The sequence below is a fragment of the Mobula birostris genome, chromosome 27 (genome assembly GCF_030028105.1).
Source record: "Mobula birostris isolate sMobBir1 chromosome 27, sMobBir1.hap1, whole genome shotgun sequence".
Lineage (NCBI taxonomy): Eukaryota > Metazoa > Chordata > Chondrichthyes > Myliobatiformes > Myliobatidae > Mobula > Mobula birostris.
Window position 1 is genome coordinate 9,129,718 of NC_092396.1, and position 23,574 is coordinate 9,153,291.

General features: G+C 43.1%; 1 protein-coding gene across 1 annotated transcript in view; it reads left to right on the plus strand.

Annotated features, from left to right (window-relative positions):
• pgd (phosphogluconate dehydrogenase) overlaps window positions 1-16,763 on the plus strand; it is a 36,502-nt gene extending 19,739 nt beyond the window's left edge. Inside the window, exons 6-13 of the mRNA XM_072245140.1 lie at window positions 794-863; window positions 2,431-2,565; window positions 4,646-4,835; window positions 6,382-6,512; window positions 9,634-9,767; window positions 12,731-12,830; window positions 13,893-14,015; window positions 16,459-16,763. Coding sequence (XP_072101241.1) covers window positions 794-863; window positions 2,431-2,565; window positions 4,646-4,835; window positions 6,382-6,512; window positions 9,634-9,767; window positions 12,731-12,830; window positions 13,893-14,015; window positions 16,459-16,578 — 1,003 coding nt within the window. The 3' untranslated portion in view covers window positions 16,579-16,763. The remainder of the gene's footprint in view (window positions 1-793; window positions 864-2,430; window positions 2,566-4,645; window positions 4,836-6,381; window positions 6,513-9,633; window positions 9,768-12,730; window positions 12,831-13,892; window positions 14,016-16,458) is intronic.
• Window positions 16,764-23,574: the final 6,811 nt, after the last annotated feature.

Below are 23,574 nucleotides of genomic sequence, written 5' to 3' on the forward strand. Positions count from 1 at the left end.
CAACCTGGTGTCCAATCTCCCTCCTGTGCTCTGACCCGTTGTCACCTGTGGTTTGTCCAACTACAGTGGTGTCATTGGTGGATTTGGATGTGGCATTGGAGCTGTGCTAAGCCTCATGTTTTTTGTGTGTGTGTGTGAGAGACAGTGACAGCAGAGGGCTAGGCACGCAGCCTTGAGGTTCACCAGTGTTGAACGCCAAACAACTCTGTGATTCAGATGCTCAGACACGGTCAGCAACAAGATCTACCTTGCTGCTCTTTGCTAAGTTCGGCCTGGGAGCTATTACGCCAAGTTGTGTCTACCAGGGCACAGATCAGCTCTTGCATCGGTTCTGCACATTGGCCATTGGCCAGTGCCGAGATGTCTCCCATTCTAGAAAATCCTGTCTTATCAGTGAGGTAATTGGGGAGTTGGAAAGGAATCTACATTGATGGACCTATTGGTGATGGAGGCAGGGGAGAAGAGTTTTTTTTTGTAAGTGTTTGTGTCTTTTAGAAAAGTAGATTTTCTTTGATCTTGACAAAGTGGAGAGGATGTAATTTGCCTGGATTGAAAGAAATGCCTTTTGGAAATTGGCTCGCCAAGCACAGAATTGGATACTGAAAGTTCTGAACATTGGGTTAACTTTTCAATGGGGTTCGTTGCTTCATTTGCCAGGAGGTGCCCAGCACTTTGGTGATAGAAGTCCATTGAATGGTTTGTGACTGTTGTCCGTTGCTGGGCGCGGTGCTGAGGGTGGGACAGATGGAATGGATGAGTTGGGGTTGAAACTTTCTTCCTGCGTGCTCCACAGGCCTCACATCAAGGACATCTTCCAGAGTATTGCTGCCAAGGTTGGGACGGGTGAACCGTGCTGTGACTGGGTAAGTCCTGGTTTGAAAGGTTGGCTTTATTTGTCACAGGGACATCAAAACATACCGTGAAACGCATCAAATCAAATCGGTGAGAATTGGTCTGCAGCCTGCGAGTGTGGGCACATTTCCGGCGCCAACGTCGGATGCCCAGAGCTTGCTAACCCTAACCGTACGTCTTTGGAATGTGGGGGGGAAACTGGAGCACTCAGAGGAAACCCACGTAGTCACGAGCAGCAGCAAGAATTGAACCCTGATCCCGTAGCTGACTCTGAAATAGCATTACGTAAGCCACCTTGCTACCGTCCCACCTTGCTACCGGTGCTGGATAAGAGCAAAAGTGTTGCATCCTATCCTGCAACAGAGACAGGAAGCTTTGAGGCCCTCCACTGGTTGGGGTTGACCATGAATGTTGCACCCAGCTGTCTGCGTGATACGCGAGCCAGGGCAGTACAATACGGAGAGCAAGCTGTTACCTGTCTAGCAGGCTCCCCTTCTCCACGCAGCTGATGAATCCAAAGGAACAGCAGAACCTGGTACAGTTTGGCACCAGTGGCGTTGCTGGAGCTGAACTCCGCGTAGGACTGCCTGCACCCTTGGGGGCTCCAGTTCCAGAATTTTCCTTGGGGGTTTACTCCCGAAGCCTTTGCCATGAGTGGGTATAGCCTCAAGGTAGTGGAGGCTTGAGACCAGAGTTTTCCATCCAAATGAGCTGCCAACCATGAGCTAATGAGCCCCATCTGCATGGAGTGACTGGTGTTAAGGTGCCAGTAACCCACCTTTGCCCCTTCTCCTGTCAGTAGAAGCTGGTTTCACCGGGCCTAGATGCTATGCCACATGTGAAGGCCAGGAGTTGGACTTAGTTGTCAGAAGTTATTTGAAACACATGCCACTGGGTGCATTTAATAGATGGTGGGAGCTTACATACCCCACCCCACCTCAGCTATGACAACCCAGGAGACCTTACTGCCTAGAATGCAATAAACAAGGCTGGAGAACACTGGCCCTGCTGGTACATAGAAGGCAAAACAAGGGGATTTTGATCCTGGCTGCCCACAGAATCACAATGGTTGAGAGAATCTGGGAACATTTAATGTGTGTGTTCTGCATTTCTAGCATCTGCAGAATTTCTTGTGATTACCTTTAGAATATGTCTCCACATATTAGCATTTCTCGCCCTGTGAAAAGTCTCTGGCTGTCCACTCGATCTATGCCTCTTATCATCTTGTACATTTCCAAATCACCTCTCGTCCTCCTTCACTCCAAAGAAAAAAGCCCAAGCTCACTCAACCAGTCTTCATAAGACGTGCTCTGTAATCCAGACATCAACTGGGTGAATCTGCTCTGCACCCTCTCTAAACCCATGTTGCCTCCACCTCAACAATTTATTACCCATGTACACCCAAGAGGCCATTTAACCTCGGGGAAAGCCACATCGTTACGGGGGGAGGACGTGCAGACTGTACGCAGACAGCACCGGGGGTCAGGATTGAACCTGTCGGGCAGCAGTCGTGCCTCACGGAGACCTCAGCTGATGCCGAAGGTTTGCTCATCCTAATGATTTCTGTTCTCCTCGCAGGTGGGCGATGAGGGGGCTGGCCACTTTGTAAAGATGGTCCACAACGGTATCGAGTATGGAGACATGCAGCTGATCTGTGAAGCCTATCACCTGATGAAGGACATTCTCCACATGTCCCATGATGAAATGTCCAAGGTAAGCAGCAGCTCCCAACATGGTAGCGATAAAGATTAGCTTTATTTCTTACTAAGAATGGCAGGAGAATGCGGTCACTTCACCAACTCTAACAGTGAGGCCATTCTTTTGTTGCGCGTTTAGTTTTTCTGTGACTACAGCGAACTGTCTGGTCAGCAGAAGAGAGCATTGGTTGCAGTCGACCATCGCTGCGGGACTTGTAGGAGTTCAGGACCAAGAAGTGGGCAGAAAAAAGCATTGCAGACACTAACCTCCCGGTAAACTGCCTTTTCTAAAAGCTCCCTTCTGGAAAAGGCTAACGAGCTATTAAAACAAAAAAAAATTATGCCACCTTAATAGTTTCTTCCTCCAAGTAGTTAATCTGATGAACCATCCTAATTAGCCCCCACACCCCCTCTCTATTCCCTCAGTGAATGCAATGTAAACACTTGAAACCACTTTTTATAATGTCGGTTACATTGTAAGTACATCCTGCTATTTACGTATTTATGTACATTTTATTCTATTCCTATACTTTAACCTCTAACTTTATTTTATATACTTTATTTATAATTGTTGATTGTCATTTTTGTTGCTTGTTGTGCCAACATACCAGAACAAATTCCTAATTTATGTAAATGTACAGGACCGTGCAAAATTCTTAGGCACATGTAAAATTCTGTAAAGAGAAGATGCTTTCAAAAATAATGAAATGAAAGTTTCTAAATATCAAAAAAATTACTATAAAGAGCAGTTTTAAAAAAAAAAAGCTAAATCAAATCAATATATGGTGTGCTCAAAATGGTGGAGGAACTCAACAGGTCAGGCAGCATGTATGGAAAAGAATAAACAGTAAACGTTTTGGCCTAAGGCCCTTCTCCAGGTCCTGAAGAAGTCACTCGGCCCAAACCTTTGACTGTTTATTCTTTTCCATAGATGCTGCCTGTCCTGCTGAGTTCCTCCAGCGTTTTGTGTGTGTGGCTTTGGATCTCCAGCATGTGCAGAATCTCTCGTGTTTAATATTTAGTGTGACCTCCTCTTGCCTTTAAATCTGCATCAACTCTCTTAATACACTGTCGTGCGGTTTTATAAGGAACTCAACTAGTAAGTTGTTCCAGGTATCTTGGAGAACTTGTCTCAGTTGTTCTGCAGACTTTGGCTGTCTAGCTTGCTTCTGTCACTCCAGATAATCCTAGACAGCCTCGATGAGGTTGAGATCAGGTTCAGTGGACGCCATACCATCTGAAACCATATAAAAAAATTTTCTAGTGTTCCTAAGACTTTTGCACAGATGGATAACGGTGAACTTTCATCATGTTGTACCCTATGCCTTTTCAGTTATTCTGTCAGACTTTCCTTAATCATTGTTTTGCCATTTATCCCACAGTATGTACAAGGCAATCATCCTGTTTTTAAATGCTTGAGCTGTACTCGATGCCCAAATGATAATGTTCCTTTGTGTCCAATTAATCATAATTTGAGAAAATTGAACTCGGTCGTGAAGTTGGGGTATCCCAGTTGGCAGGAGTCAGTTGGGCTGAATGGCCTGTAACTGTGCTGCATAACTCTGACTCGTACATCAAAACTTACGCTGAGTCCTGCAGAAGGGTCTTGGCTCAAAAGATCTACTGTTTATCATTTCCATAGATGCTGCCTGACCTGCTGAGTTCCTCCAGCATTTTATATGTTGCTCTGGGTTTCCAGCATCTGCAGAATCTGGAAAATGTGTCATTTGCACCAACAACCAGCACAGTCAGAGGATGTGTTGGGGGAACATAGAATGCCCACAACTTACTGACCCTAACCAGTACGACTGTGGGAGGAAACTGGAGCACCCAGAGGAAACCCACGCCGTCACAGGGAGAGTGTACAAGCTCCTTGCAGACATGGTGAAGTCTAGTCTTACAGCTGGTGCTGTAAAGGGTAATGCTAACCGCTACACTACTGTGGTGTTTCACCACCGCAGCTAGGCCCAGTGTTTTCTAGCTTGTAAAATATTTGTTCTTAACTGATCTCTGAGATGTAGTTATATAATTAAAGTGAGGAATGAGAATCCCAGTCAATGTTTTGTTATCAAATGTTGTGCTTATTCCATCTCCAGGTGTTTGAGGAATGGAACAAGACAGAACTCGACTCATTCCTGATCGAAATCACGGCGAATATCCTCAAATTTCAGGACTCCAACGGGAAGCCTCTGCTGCCGCAAATTAGGGACTCTGCAGGACAGAAGGGCACGGGGAAATGGACGGCCATTTCTTCACTGGAGTTTGGAGTGCCGGTCACTCTTATTGGTACGCTAGAGCAGCTCTGCCTGCCCATGTTATCCCTAGACTGCAACGTGAAATGTTCACCCTTCAGATGAGTGTGTATTTAGTGAATCAGATGTGAGGTAAGAGGGAACACACACCAGTCCAGATCAGAAGCAGAGAGAGTGAACAGTTTCAAGTTCCTGGGTGTCAATATCTCTGAGGACCTGTCCTGGACACAGCATATTGATGCATCTACGAAGAAGGCATGACAGCTGCTATGTTTCATTAGAAGTGTGAGGAGATTTGGTATGTCACCAAAGACGCTCACAAATTTCTACAGATGAACTGTGGAGAGCATTCTAACTGGCTGCATCACTGTCTGGTGTTGGTGGGGGGGGGGTGGGAAGGGAGGGGTTATTGCACAGGATCGAAATAAGCTGCAGAGAGTTGTAAACTCAGTCAGCAGAAGCCTCCATAGTATTCAGGACACCTTCATGGAGCGATACCTTAAAAAGGCGGCATCCATCATTAAGGACCCCCATCACCCAGGTCATGCCTTGTTCTCACTGTTACCATCAGGAAGGAGATACAGGAGCCTGAAGGCACACACTCAGCGATTCAGGAACAGCTTCTTCCCCTCTGCCATCTGATTTCTGAATGAACATTGAACACACAAACGCTACCTCACTAACTTTTTTTATATATACACACACGTTAATTCACATTTTTTTTCTATTATTGTGTATTACATTGTACTGCTGCCACAAAGAACAAATTTCATGATGTATGCCGGTGATATTAATTCTGATTCTGATCACTGGTATATGTCATGAAATTTGTTGTTTAGTGGCAGCAGTACATTGCAATACATAAAAGAAAACTATCATTAGTAATAAGAAATATATAGTATACTGTATATATAAAAAAATTTAAATTAATAGTGTAGAAAGAGAACCCATAAAATAGTGAGGTAGTGTTCATAGGTTCCGTGTCATTCAGATGGTGGAGGGGAAGAAGCTGTTCCTAAAACATTGAGTTTGTGTTTTCAGGCTCTGGTAGCAGTTTCTCCATCGTGGCAGCAATGAGAAGAGAGCATGTCCTGGGGGCTGGGGGTCTTTAATGGTGCTGGGGAAGCAAGTGAACGTAATGCAGCTGACTGAGGTTGCAACCCTCTGCAGCTTTTCCCAATCCTGATTAGTAGCCCCTCCATACTAGACAGTGATACAGCTCATCAGAATACTCTCTAAGCTACATCTGTAGAGGTTTGCTGGAGTCTTTGGTGACATACCAAAATTCCTCAAACTCTTAATAAAATATAGCCATCTTTGTAATTGCATCAGTTATGTTGGGCGCAGGATAAATCTTCATTGACGTTGTCACTCAGGAACTTGAGCCTACTCAACCTTTCCACACTGACTTCTGGATGAGGATTGGTGTATGTTCTCCTGACTTCCCCCCCTTCCTGAAGTCCACATTCAATTCCTTGGCCTTACTGATATTGAGTGCAAGGTTGTTACTGCAGCACCGATCCATCTCGCTCCTGTAGTGGTCATTGGTGTGAACTAGACTCCCGCCTCTCCCATTGCAGGTGAGGCTGTATTCGCAAGGTGCCTGTCTTCGCTGAAAGATGAGCGGGTAACAGCCAGCAAGCAGTTGTCGGGACCCAAAGGATCAAATTTCTCTGGAGATAAAAAAGAATTCCTGGAAGATATACGCAAGGTGGGTTTGCTGAAGGCAGATGATTGGAAATGTTTTATCTATGTTGATAATGTGGGGTATCTTCCTGCCTTCTCTTAGACATTCAAGTTAGAGGGCATAGATTTAAGATGAGAGGGGAAAGTTATAGATATAGAAGGATTCTTCAATGCTCAAAGTTCAAGGTAAAATTTATTATCAGAGTACATACCATATAACCATTACAGCACGGAAACAGGCCATCTCAGCCCTTCGTCCGTGCCAAACTCTTACTCTCACCTAGTCCCACCGACGTGCACTCAGCCCATAACCCTCCATTCCTTTCCTGTCCATATAGCTATCCAATTTAACTTTAAACGACAACATCGAACCTGCCTCTACCACTTCTGCTGGAAGCTCGTTTCACACAGCTACCACTCTCTGAGTAAAGAAGTTCCCCTTCATGTTACCCCTAAACTTTTGCCCTTTAACTCTCAACTCATGTACTCTTTTTTGAATCTCCCCCACTCTCAATGGAAAAAGCCTATCCATATCAACTCTATCAATCCCCCTCATAATTTTAAATACCTCTATCAAGTCTCCCCTCAACCTTCTACGTTCCAAAGAATAAAGACCCAACTTGTTCAACCTTTCTCTGTAACTTGGGAGATGAAACCCAGGTAACATTCTAGTAAATTTTCTCTGTACACTCTCTATTTTGTTGACATCTTTCCTATAATTTGGTGACCAGAACGGAACACAATACTCCAAATTTGGCTTTACCAATGCCTTGTACAATTTCAACATTACATCCCATCTCCTATACTCAATGCTCTGATTAATAAAGGCCAGCATACCAAAAGCTTTCTTCACCACCCTATCCACATGAGATTCCACCTTCAGGGAACTATGCACTGTTATTCCTAGATCCCTCTGTTCTACTGCATTCTTCAATGCCCTACCATTTACCATGTATGTCCTATTTTGATTAGTCCTACCAAAATGTAGCACCTCACATTTATCAGCATTAAACTCCATCTGCCATCTTTCGGCCCACTCTTCTAACTGGCCTAAATCTCTCTGCAAGCTTTGAAAACCTACTTCATTATCCACAACTCAACCTATCTTAGTATCATCTGCATACTTACTAGTTCAATTTACCACCCCATCATCCAGATCATTAATATATATGACAAACAACATTGGACCCAGTACAGATCCCTGAGGCACACCGCTAGGCACCAGCCTCCAATCTGACAGTTTTCTACCACCACTGTCTGGCATCTCCCATCCAGCCACTGCTGAATCCATTTTACTACTTCAATATTAATACCTAACAACTGAATCTTCCTAACTAACCTTCCGTGTGGAACCTTGTCAAAGGCCTTACTGAAGTCCATATAGACAACATCCACTGCTTTACCCTCGTCAACTTTCCTAGTAACCTCTTCAAAAAATTCAATAAGATTTGTCAAACATGACTTTCCACGCACAAATCCATGTTGACTGTTCCTAATCAGACCCTGTCTATCCAGATAATTATATATACCATCTCTAAGAATACTTTCCATCAATTTACCCACCACTGACGTCAAACTCATAGGCTGATAATTGCTAGGTTTACTCTTAGAACCCTTTTTAAACAATGGAACAACATGAGCAGTACGCCAGTCCTCTGGCACCACCCATTGACGTACACGTCAACCCTGAGATTCATTTTCCTGCGGACATAGTAAATCTATGAAACCGTAACTGTAAACTGCTGTTTCTGTAATTATTTCGTTTTACTAGTCAGGGTCGTTAGCCCTGAGCTGAACCCCTCCCCCAACCTGGAGGACCCATTGTCCACTGTTAGTCTGGCCTCTACCCTTTGACCAGTTTGGCATGGGTGACCTAGCCAAGAGGCAAAGCCTGACTCTACTTAACATGGCTGTAGAGGAAATAGAGGCAGGCAAGCCTCCAAACCCTACAATAACTTTGTGGTCCTCTTGGGGGTTGAATGTGTATCTTGGTCAACATGGATCCATTGGGCTGAAGGTCTTGTTTCCAACTCTGTTCAGGTTTATTGTCATAGCACTTGTATATGGGGTAGAAATACTTCATCTTAGCTTTTGACAGTAGCAGTAGAGTGCTTGGTACGCATTCATTTCTGTTTTCCTTTTACATCTCTGTACTGGTATGTGGGCAAACAGGTTTCCCTGACATTGCCAGCCTTACTACCCTTAAGAAGGTGATGTCTTCTCGAGCCCTCAGTTTGGCTGAGGCTAGAACCAGAGGGTCATAACTTGGAGGAAAAAAGAGTGGAATATTTAAAGGGACTGTGAGGGAACTTCTTCCCTCGGGGGGTGGTACAAGCTGCCAGTGGAGGTGCCTTTGGTTAATTGGGGCAGTCACTTATTTGGGACAACTCTTAAAGAACAAAAACTAATCGAGAAAATGGCCAGGGTTCCCTTTATTTTTTTGGGACAACGCCAGTCACATGCACTTGTGTGGCCGTTGGTCACTACACCGTGCTTAGAGCGAGCAATTCTGTGCATTTGTGTTCAAAAAGTATTGGCTTTTGTCACTGAGAGTTGACGGGAAATAAGCAGCAAGACATTTCCGGACTTTTGCTCATTGCGGTTTCAAGCATTCATGCTTATAGAAACAGTCAGGAGTGAGAAATGGAACAATTTCACCACTACCTCGTAGTTACTAACTTGTTAAATTTGAAGGTATTGACAATCACTTTGAATGTTACAATGAAAATGATCATTTGGAGGATGCGATCGTTGAAAGCATTGTAGGTGTACGTGCTGAATTTGTTTATTTACAATCAATAAAAATAGCGACTGGATTAATTCCTCTGTTGATAACTATTAGAAACTAATACACTGTTTTCTAGTACTGTAGTAGTATTGGTAGTATTCTCATTTGTTCAGTATTTCATTTAAATACATAATTTATTACTCTGTTAAATGGTAGAATCAGAATTCTAATTCTGTTTCTTTTTTCTACTTCTTAACAATTTCCATGAAACTTCAGCTGATTGGGCCAAAATCTACTGGTCCCGATTAACCGGAATCCACTGTATGTAAGGCACTGTTGGATTCCACTGTACACTAACTTTGTTAAGTGCCCACACATAGCATTAACATTAAAGTGTCTTTTTTGCCCTCTTTCGCAGGCTCTCTATGCTTCAAAGATCATCTCCTACGCCCAGGGCTTCATGCTCCTGAGACAAGCAGCAAATGAGTTTAACTGGAGTCTGAATTATGGTGGGATTGCACTGATGTGGAGAGGTGGCTGCATCATCAGGAGGTGAGGATGTCATTGCTGCATAGTGGCTTGTACTCATGTTACCTTTTAATTCATTTAAACGCCCAAGGGCAATGTTTGACTGGGCCAGGTGAAATATTTGGTGCAGGTGACAGGTGGGTTTTAAGAGGTGGCCTTGGAGAAGTTGGGGAGGGAGACATAAGGAGAAATTTAAAAACGCAAACATGAGGAAATCTGCAGATGCTAGAATTTCAAGCAACACACATAACATTTTGGATCTCCCCCTCCCCCTCCCACTTTCAAATCTTACTAGCTCTTCTTTCAGCTAGTCCTGACGAAGGGTCTCAGCTCGAAATGTCGACTATACCTCTTCCTAGAGATGGCAACTTTTATGTGTGTTGTGGGAGAAATTTAAAATGGCTACAAAGATTTTCAAGTTTTAAGTCAATACACTCAAACTACTGGAGGAGTTCAGTAGGTCAGGCAGCTTCTGTGGAGGGGAATAAAGGTCAAGTGTTTATCCCCTTCAATGGATGCTGCCTGACCTGCTGAGTTCCTCCAGCAGTTTGTGTGTGTGTTGCTTTAGATTTTCAGCACTTGCAAATGTTAAGTGTGAGCTCTGAACAGTACGAGGTCTGTCACCTCCCCCAGAGCGTTCTTCAGAAGTCAAGAATGAGGCACAGATTTGATGGTTACAGTCCATTTATTAGATGCTGTTGATATACGGGTCAGACAAGGTTGCCTCATACTAGCAAGAAAAGAGCAAAGGCCAGAGCACAGAACTGGAGACCGAGTGTTTCCCCTTGTACTGCAAACTAGTCTAAGCTGGACAGATAAGGGAATTTCTCTGAGAACAGTGTGTCTAATAACAAGGACAGTTTTGAATTGCTCTGCCTTGACTCAGATTCAAAGACAGAAGCTACAGAAATACAGATCAACTATACTACGAAAGAATGAAAATTTACTGAAAATTTACAGGCAGATGACGATTCAAGCATATAACCAAGCAAAAGAAAGTTCAACTCCAAGAATTCCTGCCTCTGTCCATAGGGAGTTTTTAGTTTGTTCTCCTCGTGACCACATGGGTACTCTGGGTCCTCCGGTTCCCCCTCTCAGTCCAAAGATGTACTGGTTGGTAGGTTAATTGGTCATTGTAAATTGTCTCATGATTATGCAAGGGTTAAATCGGGGGATTGCTGGGCGGCGTGGTTCAGGCTGGAAGAGCATACTCCACTCTGTATCACAATAAATAAATAAATCTTAAAATAACAATTTAAGTGGTAATTTAGACCCTAATCCAACATAGATTTTTGAAGTTCAAAGTTCGGATACCATATACAACCTTGAGAGTCATCTTCTTGTAGGCAGCCACAAAACAAAGAAACGCAATAGAATCCACAATAAATTCACAGAACAAAGACCAACAAATGTCCAACGTGCGAAAAAAGAACAAATGTTGCAAACAATGAGTAAACAAATAATCCACAGAACATGAGCTGCAGGGTCACAGAAATTGAGTCCACAGCCGTGGAGACCATTCAGTAATACGTCCCGGAGCCCGATAACTGCAGGCCAGAGTTTCTTCAAAATCATAAAACTGCTATGGAAAAAATGATTATATGAACATATAAGCAAGCGTGAGAGTTAAACTAAAAGAAAAGTAACAAATTAAATACCAGTTTAATCCCTTGTCCAACAGAGGTTTTCTTCAGACTGATAAAACTGTGATGGAAACCCCTTGATTCTGAGCGTTGATCCCCATTAGCATGCGATTCTGAGGATGTTGGGTGAGCAGTTTTATCCAAAGTGCCAGTATTTACGGGTTGTGCAGCTTATCTTGGTAACTTGTACAAAATGCTGGACGAACTCAGCAGGTCAGGCAACATCTATGGAAAGGAATGAACAGTTTCGAGCCAAGACCCTTCCCCTGGTCCTGAAGAAGGTACCGACTCGAAACGGTGACAGTGTATTTCTTTCCGTAGACGCTGCCTCACCTGCTGGGTTCCTCCAGTGGTTAGAATGTGTTGCTCTGGATTTCCAGCATCATAAATACAAGAAATTCTGAAGGTGCTGAATTCTGAGAATGGGGCTGAGAGGGAAAATAAATCAGCCATAATTGGATAGTGGAACAGACTTGATGGGCTGAGTGGCCTAATTTTGCTCCTGTGCCTTGCAGTCTCGTGGTAAAAGTGTGGGGGGGGAACGGGACGCAGTTACAGAGAAAGTGTGTGGAAGTTGCAGCAAGGCAAGGGTTAATCTAATGTCCAGGCATGGATAGATTGCAGATTGGTAACAGAAGAATACACACATCAGCTAAGAGACAATTGCTTTTTTAATTTCTAGTTATCAGTTTCTATTGACTTTTAACACCTGTATTGTAAATGGCGATCGATCTTGCAAGCGAGGAGTTCAAACATTAAATAGTCTAGCAAGTGGTCCATATTAGTAACTGCTGGTCAATTCTGTGTAAAATAGTATTTCTCTGTTCAAAATTCAGATCTGTGTGGTGACGGGCCATGTTGTTCTCCTTGTGCACAAGTAAAATAAAGTGAGAGTTCCCAGGGTCCAGTTAATCAGCGACGACAGTGCAGGTAGACAAATAAATTGCAAGGGCAATGATGAGATAGAGTTCAAAAGTCCATCGTTATCATAAAAGAGTTTTGTAACAGTGGGATCGAATCTTTTGGGTTGTTGACACAATTTCACAAGCTGGAGTTTCACATTCCTAGGGTCTTCCACCAGGCCATCAGACTGATGAACTCACACTGACTTCAGACTATATTACATTGACTGTTCTATTTATTATAAATTACCAGTATTGCACATTTAGATTGAGACGTAATGTAAACATTTTTACTCCTTATGTACGTGAAGGATGTAAGAAATAAAGTCATTCATTCAATGTGATACTTTGAGGGGATTCTCTCACACCTTGGGGAAAAAATCACTTGATTGCAGACGAAATATTTACCTGTTCTTGTTTCTCTGCTTTCCTCCCTTGACAGTGTCTTTCTGGGAAAAATTAAAGATGCATTTGATGCAAACCCTGGTCTACAGAACTTGCTGGTTGATAAGTTTTTCAAGTCGGCAGTACAGGACTGTCAGGTATTTACTCAGAATAGTTCACTAAACTAATATTTGGAAAGTGATTAGACTGTTTTGACAAAGGTATAATGGTGCAGAAATCTCCCCTCTGCTCTTTGCCTCATGACAATATCATTGTTAAAATTTACTTGTGGATTAGACACTGAAATTCAAGGCTTTACAATTCCAGCATGGTAAACGTGGATTCATTACACTGTGTTCCGTACGAACCTGTAAATATCCTGTGATCATTCTGATCTATTTTGAGTTTCAAGTATGTCATTCCTAGATAAACCTAACAGATTTTTCAAATCTTAAATCAAGTGTATTTATTTGAGAGCTTACAGAAGGAGGCCATTCAGCCCAGTGGATCTTTGCTAGCTCCCAGCAAGACACATCCCTTTCTCCATGTAGAAAGAACAAGAACAAAGGTTCATTTATTATCAAAGTATACAACTCTGAAATCCTTCTTCTCCAGATAATCCTCCTCCTTGGCATGAAATCAAGAAAGAAGAGAACATTATGATCATCAACACTCAAATTCCTGCTTACTGCACAAAAACTGAACGGGCATATTGACCACACACACACATACACACCACCCCAAATCAAGTGAAAAACACAGAATATAAAAAAGCTATAAGACAGAAAAAGAAAACACTCTATAGTCCAAGTCCACATCCAAAACGCAGAAAAGCTGGGTAACATGGTAACATTCTCCAGGCACGGTGGCGGGCCTTCCAGCAGCAGAGTGATCTCACCAGTGATTAAAAGGCAGTCTCCCCTCTCCGACAGCAGAGTGATCTCACCAGATCATATTGTTACAATAAAGCACAATATAGTCACAAGATAATCTTAGCACAGGTCCCTGAGTGCTGTGGTCTGAAGATTGATGGTGCACGGGAGGTTGTCCTGGAGCCACGTTCCGTAAGAACAAGCACATAGCAGCTCCTCATCTCGCTCTGATCATTTGCAGACGAGGGTAATCCAGTTTGTTTTCCAGGGAGTGAACACTGGAGAGCGGTATTGATGTGAGACCCAGCATGCAGAGGTTAGCTGTTTTAACTATATTTCTGCCTGTAGGGTTCCTGGCGTCGTGTGGTTAGCACTGGTGTACAGATGGGGATCCCCATGCCCTGCTTCACTACAGCCCTGTCTTTCTACGATGGCTACAGGCATGAAATGCTTCCGGCCAACCTGATTCAGGTACGCAATTACAAATCCTTTTAGGAGCATCTGATCACGTATCTCTTGCGCAGTTGGTTAGACCTGTGAAACCTTTTATAAATTCTAGCTGCTAAATAGATAGCTCTGCCAAGATTCCTTTGCCGCTGTTTCTTGGTTAGACTCACCAGGTGTTACTCTTGAGCGCCTGCCAAGGTGGCCTCAGCTGTGAAAAGCGAGGTATTGGAGGCTCTTTCAAACCTGAATTGTTGAATACAGGGTGAGGCGATTAAGAAATATGCAGCTGGCGTACCATCAAGCACAGTCTGCAGCTCTGAGAATGTGAGTGCTGATGGATTCAGTCAGTGTTTTATAGAGTCATGGAGCACACCAGCACAGAAACAGGTCCATCAGACCTCACCTGAATCGCAGTCCTCCATACCCCTTCCATACATGTACGTATCCAAATTCTCCTAAATGTTGAAATTGAACCTGCATCCAGCACTTCCACTGATAGCTCGTTCCACCCCTCCCTCTCAGTGAAGAAGTTCCTCGCCAACGTTTTAGACAACTTCAACATAACATCCCAGCTCCTCAATGCATAAAAGCACGCAGACATGGTCAAGAGGTTCAGTTGTTGTTCAGACCAAACATCAGAGTGGGGAAGAAATGTGATTGGAGTAACTGAACATGGAATGCTTAACTGATGCCATGTGGGTTGGTTTGAGTATAGATAGATACTTTATTGATCCCAAAGGAAATTACAGTGTCACAATAGCATTACGTGTGCACAGATATAAATATTGAAAGAGAAGTAGAAAGAATAAAAAAGTTACCACAAACAGTCTAACAGGAGGTGGGGTGGAGAGAGAGGAGTCATCACCTCCCCTGCTAAAGGTTGACTCATTATAGGGCCCAATGGTTGAGAGTAAGAATGACCTCATATAGTCCTCTTTGGAGCAGCGCAGATGTATTAGTCTATTACTAAAAGTGCTCCTCTGTTCAGCCAAAGTGGCATGCACAGTTGAGAAACATTGTCCAGGATTGCCAGGATTTTCTGCAGGGTCCTTTGTTCTCCTATGTTCAGATTGATTCCTACAACAGAGCCAGCCTTTGTAATCAGTTTACTGAGCCTGTTGGCATCACCCATGTTGATGCCACTGCCCCAGAACACCATCACATAGAAGATAGTACTGGCGATGACAGACTGATAGAACGTGTGAAGGCAAGGCCTCAGAATCTGCTGGTCTCATAGGATTTTCGAGCATTACAATCTCTAGAGTTTAGAGAATGGTTCAAAAACCGAAAATCAAATCCAGTGAGATGCTGTTCTGGGGCTGTAAGTGCCTTGTTAATGGGAAAGGTCAGATGAGAATGGCAAGACTTGTTCAAGCTGAGAGGAAGGTGGCAGTAACTCGGAACCACACGTTACAACCGCGGTGTGCAGAAGAACGTCTCTGAACGCACAACACGTCAAACCTTGAAGCGGGAGGGCTACATCAGCAAAAGATCATGAACATACATTCAGTGGCTTCTTTATTAGATACAAGGGGTTCCTGATAATGTGGCCACCGAGTGTCTTTTCAATTGCAAAGGCACCCAGTTCCCTGGCAGAAGTTAAACCACTGTCCATGAGTTGACCATGGGACCAAACCTTCTGCCATCAGTGCCCACCAGATCTTCAGAGGAACATTAATTTTACAGTTCTTCAGCTGTATCTTCATTTCGAGAGGAATAGAATATAAAATCAAGAATGTAATACTGAGGCAATATAAAGCATTGTCAGACTGTTGTGAGCAGTTTTGGACTCCTTATCTGAGAAAGGATGTGCTGGCATTGAGGGGTGTCCAGAGGAGATTCATGAGAATGATCCTGGGAATGAAAGGGTTAATGTAAGAGAAGTGGTTGATGGTACTGGATCTGTACACGCAGGGGTTTAGAGGAAATGGGGTGGGGGGAGGTGTTGGGAAGGAATCTCACGAAACCTATTGAATATTGAAAGCCCTAGACAGAGTGAACTTTGTGAGGATGTTTCCTCTCGTGGGAGAGTGTAGGATGAGAAGGCACAGCCTCAGAATAGAGGGATGTCCATTTAGAACAGAGGTGACAAGGAATTTCTTGAGCCAGAGGGTGGTGGATCTGTGGAATTAATTGTCACAGATGGCCGTGGAGGCCAAATCATTGGGTACATTTAAGGTGGAGGATGATAGGTTCGTGACTAGTCATGGTGTCAAAGGTTACAGGGAGAAGGCAGGAGGATCAGGTTGAGGGATTGTTGAAATGGCAGAGCAAACTTTGATGGCCCAAATGGCCTAATTCCACTCATATATCTTAAGGTCTTCATAATATGAGTACACGTTACTACACAGACTTGGACATTTTGAGTGCTGGAGTTGAAAAGAGCTGTATCGGGTGTAGGCTGGAGTTTTTGTGTGTACTTATGTTTGCTAATGTGATTTTTTTTTTTCCCCCCCTCGTCCAATAGGCACAGAGAGATTACTTTGGTGCTCATACGTATGAACTGCTGACCAAGCCTGGGACCTTCATCCATACCAACTGGACTGGTCATGGTGGAAGTGTCTCATCGTCTTCATACAACGCCTGAACAGTCATGCGTAAGCGAGATACTGGTGGAATAACATTCCATAGACATTTTTAAAAAAATAAATGTACTCTTTAATATTGTAACTTGAGGTATTGAAAGTCAACCTGCACTGGTGTTGTAAACTAAAATGAGCAACTGACCTTGAGGAAATTTCTCTTGAATAATAAAACTTGTCTTAGCTATAACCACGAGAGAATTCCAATGGCTTTTTCTTCCAATAGATAGATGGATATACTTTATTAATCCCGAGGGAAATTTGGTTTCATTACAGTCGCACCAACCAAGAATAGAGCATAAATATAGCAATACAAAAAACCCCAACAATCAAACAACAAAATGCAAACTATGCCAGATGGAAAATAAGTCCAGGACCAGTCTATTGGCTCAAGTTGTCCGACCTTCCACGGGAGGAGCTGCACGTTCGATGGCCACAGGCCGGAACAACCGCCAAGTGTTGTATCACGGTGGAATGTGGCCGAAGTCCAACAGTAAAAAGTTCAATATCCAGTCTGCAAACACGTTCCTCAATCGTAATATACCCCGGATTGCACCATCCGTTGTTAGCCAGAACAGTAAGCACCCAACTCCTTTACGCTTACCGCTCTCAGTGCACTTCCGGTCAGCCGGAACGGTATTACCCACTGAACTCCTCTTCTCCAAAAGTCTCTGTTGTCTCGACCCGGTCCTCTTTCCTCGGCTTTCTGATCCCTCTCTGCATCCTCTGTGTGTTTTCCTCCGGATTTCAGCAGGGGTATCCGCTGCTCTGTTCGCTAAGCCAGCCGGTATTTGCTGGTCTGTGGAATACACAATGCGACCTTACTTCTGTCCCGCGTGTCGGGATGTAACCATTTCCAGCGCTAAGGAAAACCCAAATAAAACTCTCTACCAGCATGTTAGAGAGGGTGCAGCTTGAATGTGTTACCGTGAGAGGAAAAAAGAAATACAAAACATAACGTAAATTAAAAAGTAAGAAGAAGAAAGTAAGAATAGATCGGAACGGTTGTACCAGGCTGCATGCATGACTGGCGCATGCGCACTAGGATCAAATACACCCAGTGGCCACTTTATTAGATACTTCTGACCGTTAATGTAAGCATTTAATCAGTCAATCATGTGGCAACAAATCCATACATAAAAGCATGCAGACATGGCCAGGAGGTTCAGTTGTTCAGACCAAACATCAGGATGGGGAAGAAATGTGATCTAAGTGACTTTGAGGAATAATTGTTGGTGCCAGGTGGGGTGGTTTGAGTATCTCAGAAACAGCTGATCTTTGGGGATTTTCATACACAACAGTCTCTAGAGTTTACAGAGAATGGTGTGAAAAGCAAAAAACATCCAGTGAGTGGCAGTGCTGTGGGTAAAAACATCTTGTTAATGAGAGAGGTCAGAGGAGAATGGCCAGACAGGTATAAGCTGGAAAGAAGGCAACAGTAACTCAAATAATCACACGTTACAGCAATGGTGTGCAGAAGAGCATCTCTGAATGCACAATATGTCAAACCTTGAAGTGGATTGGCTACATTAGTGAAAGACCACGAATATGCACTGTGTGGCCACTTTATTAGATACAGGAGGTACCTAATGAAATGGCCACTGAGTGTGTAATTGTTGCTTCTCTGCAGAATCCTAATGTACAGGAAGGAAAAAAGTCAGGTGACTCAAGATCGGTGTCTTGTTTATGCATCTTTATCTGGTGTAGGAATTGATGCCTATACCATGGTGAGGGCATTTGACATCATCCCTCTTGTTAAACCTCAAGGGCTGTGCTCTGAAAGAAGTGTACTGGAATGGAACCAGGACTTGGCAATTGCAATTATGTTTGATAGGTTCGGGTTGTGTTCACAGAACCAAGATAAAGCCAAGGGGAATTTTACTGAAAATTCTAAACAGAATAGAAACTATGAAAGACTGATAGAACCAGAGGCAGCGTGATGGGGAAAGAATTGCTAGTGCAGCAGGATGGTTGAGATCTGGAAGGGAATTGAATCCAATAAGGGGATTCCAATTCAAATTCAATAGTGAATTTACAGAAAGTGGGGCTTGCTGTTCTTTTGGAAGCTCTGTGTGAAATGCTCATACACTTCCCTGTTATCCTCTATTGAATGTATTGTGTCAACCAGCCAGTAGCAAGGGGTACCAGGAGCTGGATCACTGAAATTCCATTGTCAAGTCGATGACATTCTTACTAACCACGTACTTTTGATTTGAGTGCTCTCTGTTTGGTACTGGCTCATACACAAGTATTGTCTCTTTAGAGAAAAGCATGCCAACCATAAGACATAGGAGCAGAATTAGGCCATTTGGCCCATTGAGTGCTCTGCTATTCCAACAGGGCTGATCCATCATCCCTTGCAACCCCATTCTCCTGTATTCTTTGATGCCATGATTAATCAACTGAACAACCTCCTCTGTAAATATACCCAGTGACATGGTCTTCACAGTAGTCTGTAGCAAAGAATTCAGACCTTTTAATATTCGATAGGTTTCAATGTGATATTCCCCACCACCATCACCCCAATTTCTTTAAACTCCATTGAGTACAGGCTTGGGACCATCAAGTGCTCTTCATATTTAACCCTTTCATTCCTGGGATCATTCTTGTGAACCTCCTCTGGACCCTCTCCAATGCCAGCACATCCTTTCTTAGATAAGGAGCCCAAAGCTGCTCACAATATTCCAAGGCCCACCTAGTTTCCATTGTTTCTCATTCAACTATCCATGTAACCAATTCTGAAGCACTGAAATATGATACGACCATAATACATAGGAGTAGAATTAGACCATCTTCATCAGTAGCTAGTAATTCTTTCAACTTTGGCATAATCTGCTGTCCTCTTAAAATGTTCTCTTTCTGCTTTGTTCTACATCCCAGCAAGAAAACATTGCATTTATATAATGCCTTTCTCTGCCTCAGATCCTTCTAAAGCACTTTACTGCCAATGAAATTGTTCTCCTTTGACATAACTACAGAAGTTTATTCACTCACAAAATACAAACTTCAGGGATTAACAAGACTGTTAACAATTTCAAATTAAAATATGGTTACTACCATCTACAAAATACTTAATTCCCTAGGGGGCCCACCATTCTCAGAAATCCCTCACTATACCCATAGTGACTGCATGGTCCCTCTCTAAAGACACTCGAACACAAATGTAACCCTGGTAGAGAGGCAGGCAGAACCACTGACTGCCTGCCACCTGGATCCATGAGCAAGCCCACCCACCCCCTCTGTACTAGGTGAATCAATGAAATAGATCTGTAATGTGGTCCCTTGTGCTATTTGTTTAATTTTGTTTTTACATCCTCTTGTTCCAAACCTGTTGGCAATTTTACCATCGTAACACAATATTTTTAACACAAGAGTTTTTTTCAGATGCTGTAAGTCCAGAGTAACACACAAAATGCTGGAGGAACTCAGCAGGTCAGGCTATGGAGAGGAATAAACAGTCAATGTTTCGGGCTGATACCCTTCTTCAGGACTGGTATTTTAAAGTATCTTTAAGATCTGTCAAATTGCACCATAAATCTCTGAGAACAAAATCAGATAATCCTGAGATATTCCTGTTAACTCTGATTTCTGTATTTTCTCCACTCAGCAATGAGAACTATCACTAAGGGGTATAAATGAGGGTAAATGCAAGCAGGCTTTTTCCACTGAGATTGGGTGGGATTATAACCAGAGGTCATGGGGTAAGGGTGAAAGGTGAAATATTTCAGGGGAACATGAGAGGAAACTTCTTCATTCAGAGGGTCGTGAGAGTGTGCAATGAGCTGCCAGCACAAGTTGTGCATGCAAGCTCGATTTCAACATTTAAGAGAAGTTTGGATAGATACATGGATGGGCAGGGTATGGAGGGCTAGGATCCCAGTGCAGGTCAATGGGACTAGGTAGTTTTTAAATGGCTTAGCATAGGCAAGATGGGCCAAAGGGCCTGTTTATGTGCTGTACGCTTCTATGACTATGAATAGATTTGTTCACGTTTAAGCAAAAGAGTTACATTTATTTGTCTCCAATGTAGTGAAATAAAAATTCTAGGAAAATATTAAGAGCTGTATTTAATAAAGAAACAAACCTCTGGGATGTGTTGGGTTTCTAAAAAGAATTGTAAAGCTTCTTAGTTGATAGCTCCTTTAACAAAACTGTTCCAAGCTGCATCAACCAAAGATATACCAAGCCATGAGATGTGAAAAACTTCAATGATGTGCTCAGAGAGGCAGGTTTTAAACAACAATTTAATGATGAAAACGGAGGCAGGGGTACAGAGGAGGGAATTTCAATAGCCAAAGGTAAGGACTCTATTAGAACATTATTGCGCAATACAGGCTCTTCGGCCCACGATTTTGAATGAAACTTTTAACCCATTCCAAGATTAATCTCACCCTTCCCTCCCACATGGTCCTCATTTTTATTTCATCCATGTGCCTATCTAAAAGTCTCTTAAATATCCTGATCTACCCGCCTTTATCACCACCGCTGGAGCACGTACCATGCAAAAGTATCCTTCTAAATCAGTGGAGGAAATAAGTTTATGGTTTATCTTTAGGGAATGCAAATATTACAGAGGTTGCAGAGCGGAATGATATTACACAGAGAGGGAAGGTCAAGTCAATGAAAATGTTTGGAAATAGGAATGAGAATTTTAAAACTGAGTTGTTACTTAACTGGGAGACAGTCTCAATCAGCAAGACAAGGGTCATGTTCAAGTTAGGACACAAGCTGCTGAGTTTTGAAGGACCTGTGGTCAATTTATTTATTTATTTAGCAATAAAGCACAGAGTCAGCCCGAGCTGTGGCATCCAGCAACCTGATTAACCCTAACCTAATGACAGAACCAGTTAACCTACCCGGTACGTCTTTGGACTGTGGGAAGAAACCGGTGCACCCGGGGAAAACTCATGCAGACCACAGGGAGGACGTACAGAAACAGCAACAGAATTAAACTCTGAACTCCAGAATGCCCCGAACTGGAACCGTGTCACACTAACCACTACTCTACCGTGGGTTATGGAACAGGGGAGTGAGGAAAGCTTTGGAAGGGTGAAGAGTAAAGGTAATCAATGCGTGGATGTGATTCTAAGTAAAGGATACGAGGCAAAGGCTGCACTGCATGATCCTATGGAAGAGGGACTAGCAAAGGTTGTAACGGTGCAGATAAGGCTCGGTTGGATTTAACCTCAGGGTGACCTTCAAGGTTGCATGCTGGTACAGTTTAATACAGTTTCCAGGGAGATGGGTGACTAGGAAATGAATTCTGTGAGGGGGAGTTTTACTTACGGGCATAATAGATAATCCTTTACAGCAACAGCAAACCAGGTTCAGTTCCCACTGCTGTCTGTAAAGAGTTTGTAAGTTCACTCTATGAATGCGTGGGTATCTCTAGTTACCTCCCACATTCCAAAGATGTACAAGTTAGGGATAGTGAGTTGTGGGCACGCCATGTTGAAGCCAGACGCATGGCAACACTTGCAGGCTGTCCCCCCGCACAATCCTTAGACACATTTCACTGACAGTATACTTTGATGCTTCAATGTATATGTGACATATAAAGGTAATCTTTATGTTAAAGGAAAGTACAGACAGATAAAGTTGTTCCAAATAGTGGCTTAGTACAGATTTTAAACTTAGAAGGTCAAAATTCTTGACAGTGGCTCAATTTATATACATCATACAGAATCTACATTTCAGTCAATGTGCATATAATTATAAAGCTACAAGCATAACAATACACATGGCCTATGTACAAGAGAATGAATGTGCATCCGGCTTACCAATCAGCGTGTCACTTGGAAAAACCTAAGAGGTCGTCAGATGTGGATTTTTTTGCCAGAGTAGCACCTATCATTGTGATACAACCATCCCTGACGCAGACTTCTACAGAACTGGAAATGACTACAGAGCCATCAGTAATCCAGACCACACAAGGATGAACATTAAGTACCTCCATCTTCCATAACCTCAATATGACCCACTGATTTTATAACCAAATAGAACTTCTAATTGAGAAGAATATACTCCAGCAAATTTCTACAAATGGAGAGCATTCTGACTGGCTGTCTCACTGTCTGGTATGGAGTGATAAACAGAAGCTGGAAATCCAGAGTGACACACACTAGATGCTGGAGGAACTCAGCAGGTGAGGCAGCATCTACAGAAATGGATAAACAGCCGATGTTTTGGGCCGAGACTTTTCACTGGACTAAGTTGCAGAGAGTTGTAAGCTCAGTCGGCTCCATCATGGGTACTGGCCTCCGCAGCATCAAGGACACCTTCAAAAGGTGATGACTGAAAAAGGTGGCATCCATCATTAAGGGCTCTCTCTCTATCCAGGACATACCCTCTTCACATTATCACCATCAGGGAAGAAGTCTAGGAGCCTGAAGACACACTCTCAACGTTTTAGGAACAGTTTCTGAGATTGCTGAACAGTCCATGAACAGTATCTCAGTATTTTGCTCTCTTTTTGCACTATTTATCTTTCTTATTGTAACTTACAGTAATTTTTATTGTGTTCCACTTTACTGCTGCTGCAAAGCAACAAATTTCACAATATATGTCAGTGATAGTAAACCTGATTGTGGATCAATGGCCTAGTTGTGCACAATGAGTTCCCACAAAGAGAAACAAGGCATGGATCACTGTTACTGATATGAACTACGTGATAGGTATTGGCCAGAAAATCACGGTGGGTTCCCTTGCACTTCAAATGGTACCAACTGATAGGGCACAAAGATGTCTCTATCAAACATCTAGTGAAAGACTGAACCTCTGGAGGTGTAGGTTGGCTTACACATGTGTCCTGAAGACACTGGAGGAGCTCCCTGCTTCTCTCTCAACGAGAACTAGAAAGCCATCAGCAAATCTTTTCACTTTGATATATCATTTAATGACTCTGCGTACCTCTACCACTGTACAAGAAGGGTGTCTAAGGTTATGAGAAGGCAGGAAAATGGAGTTGAGAAGGATAATAAATCACCCATAATGGAATAGTG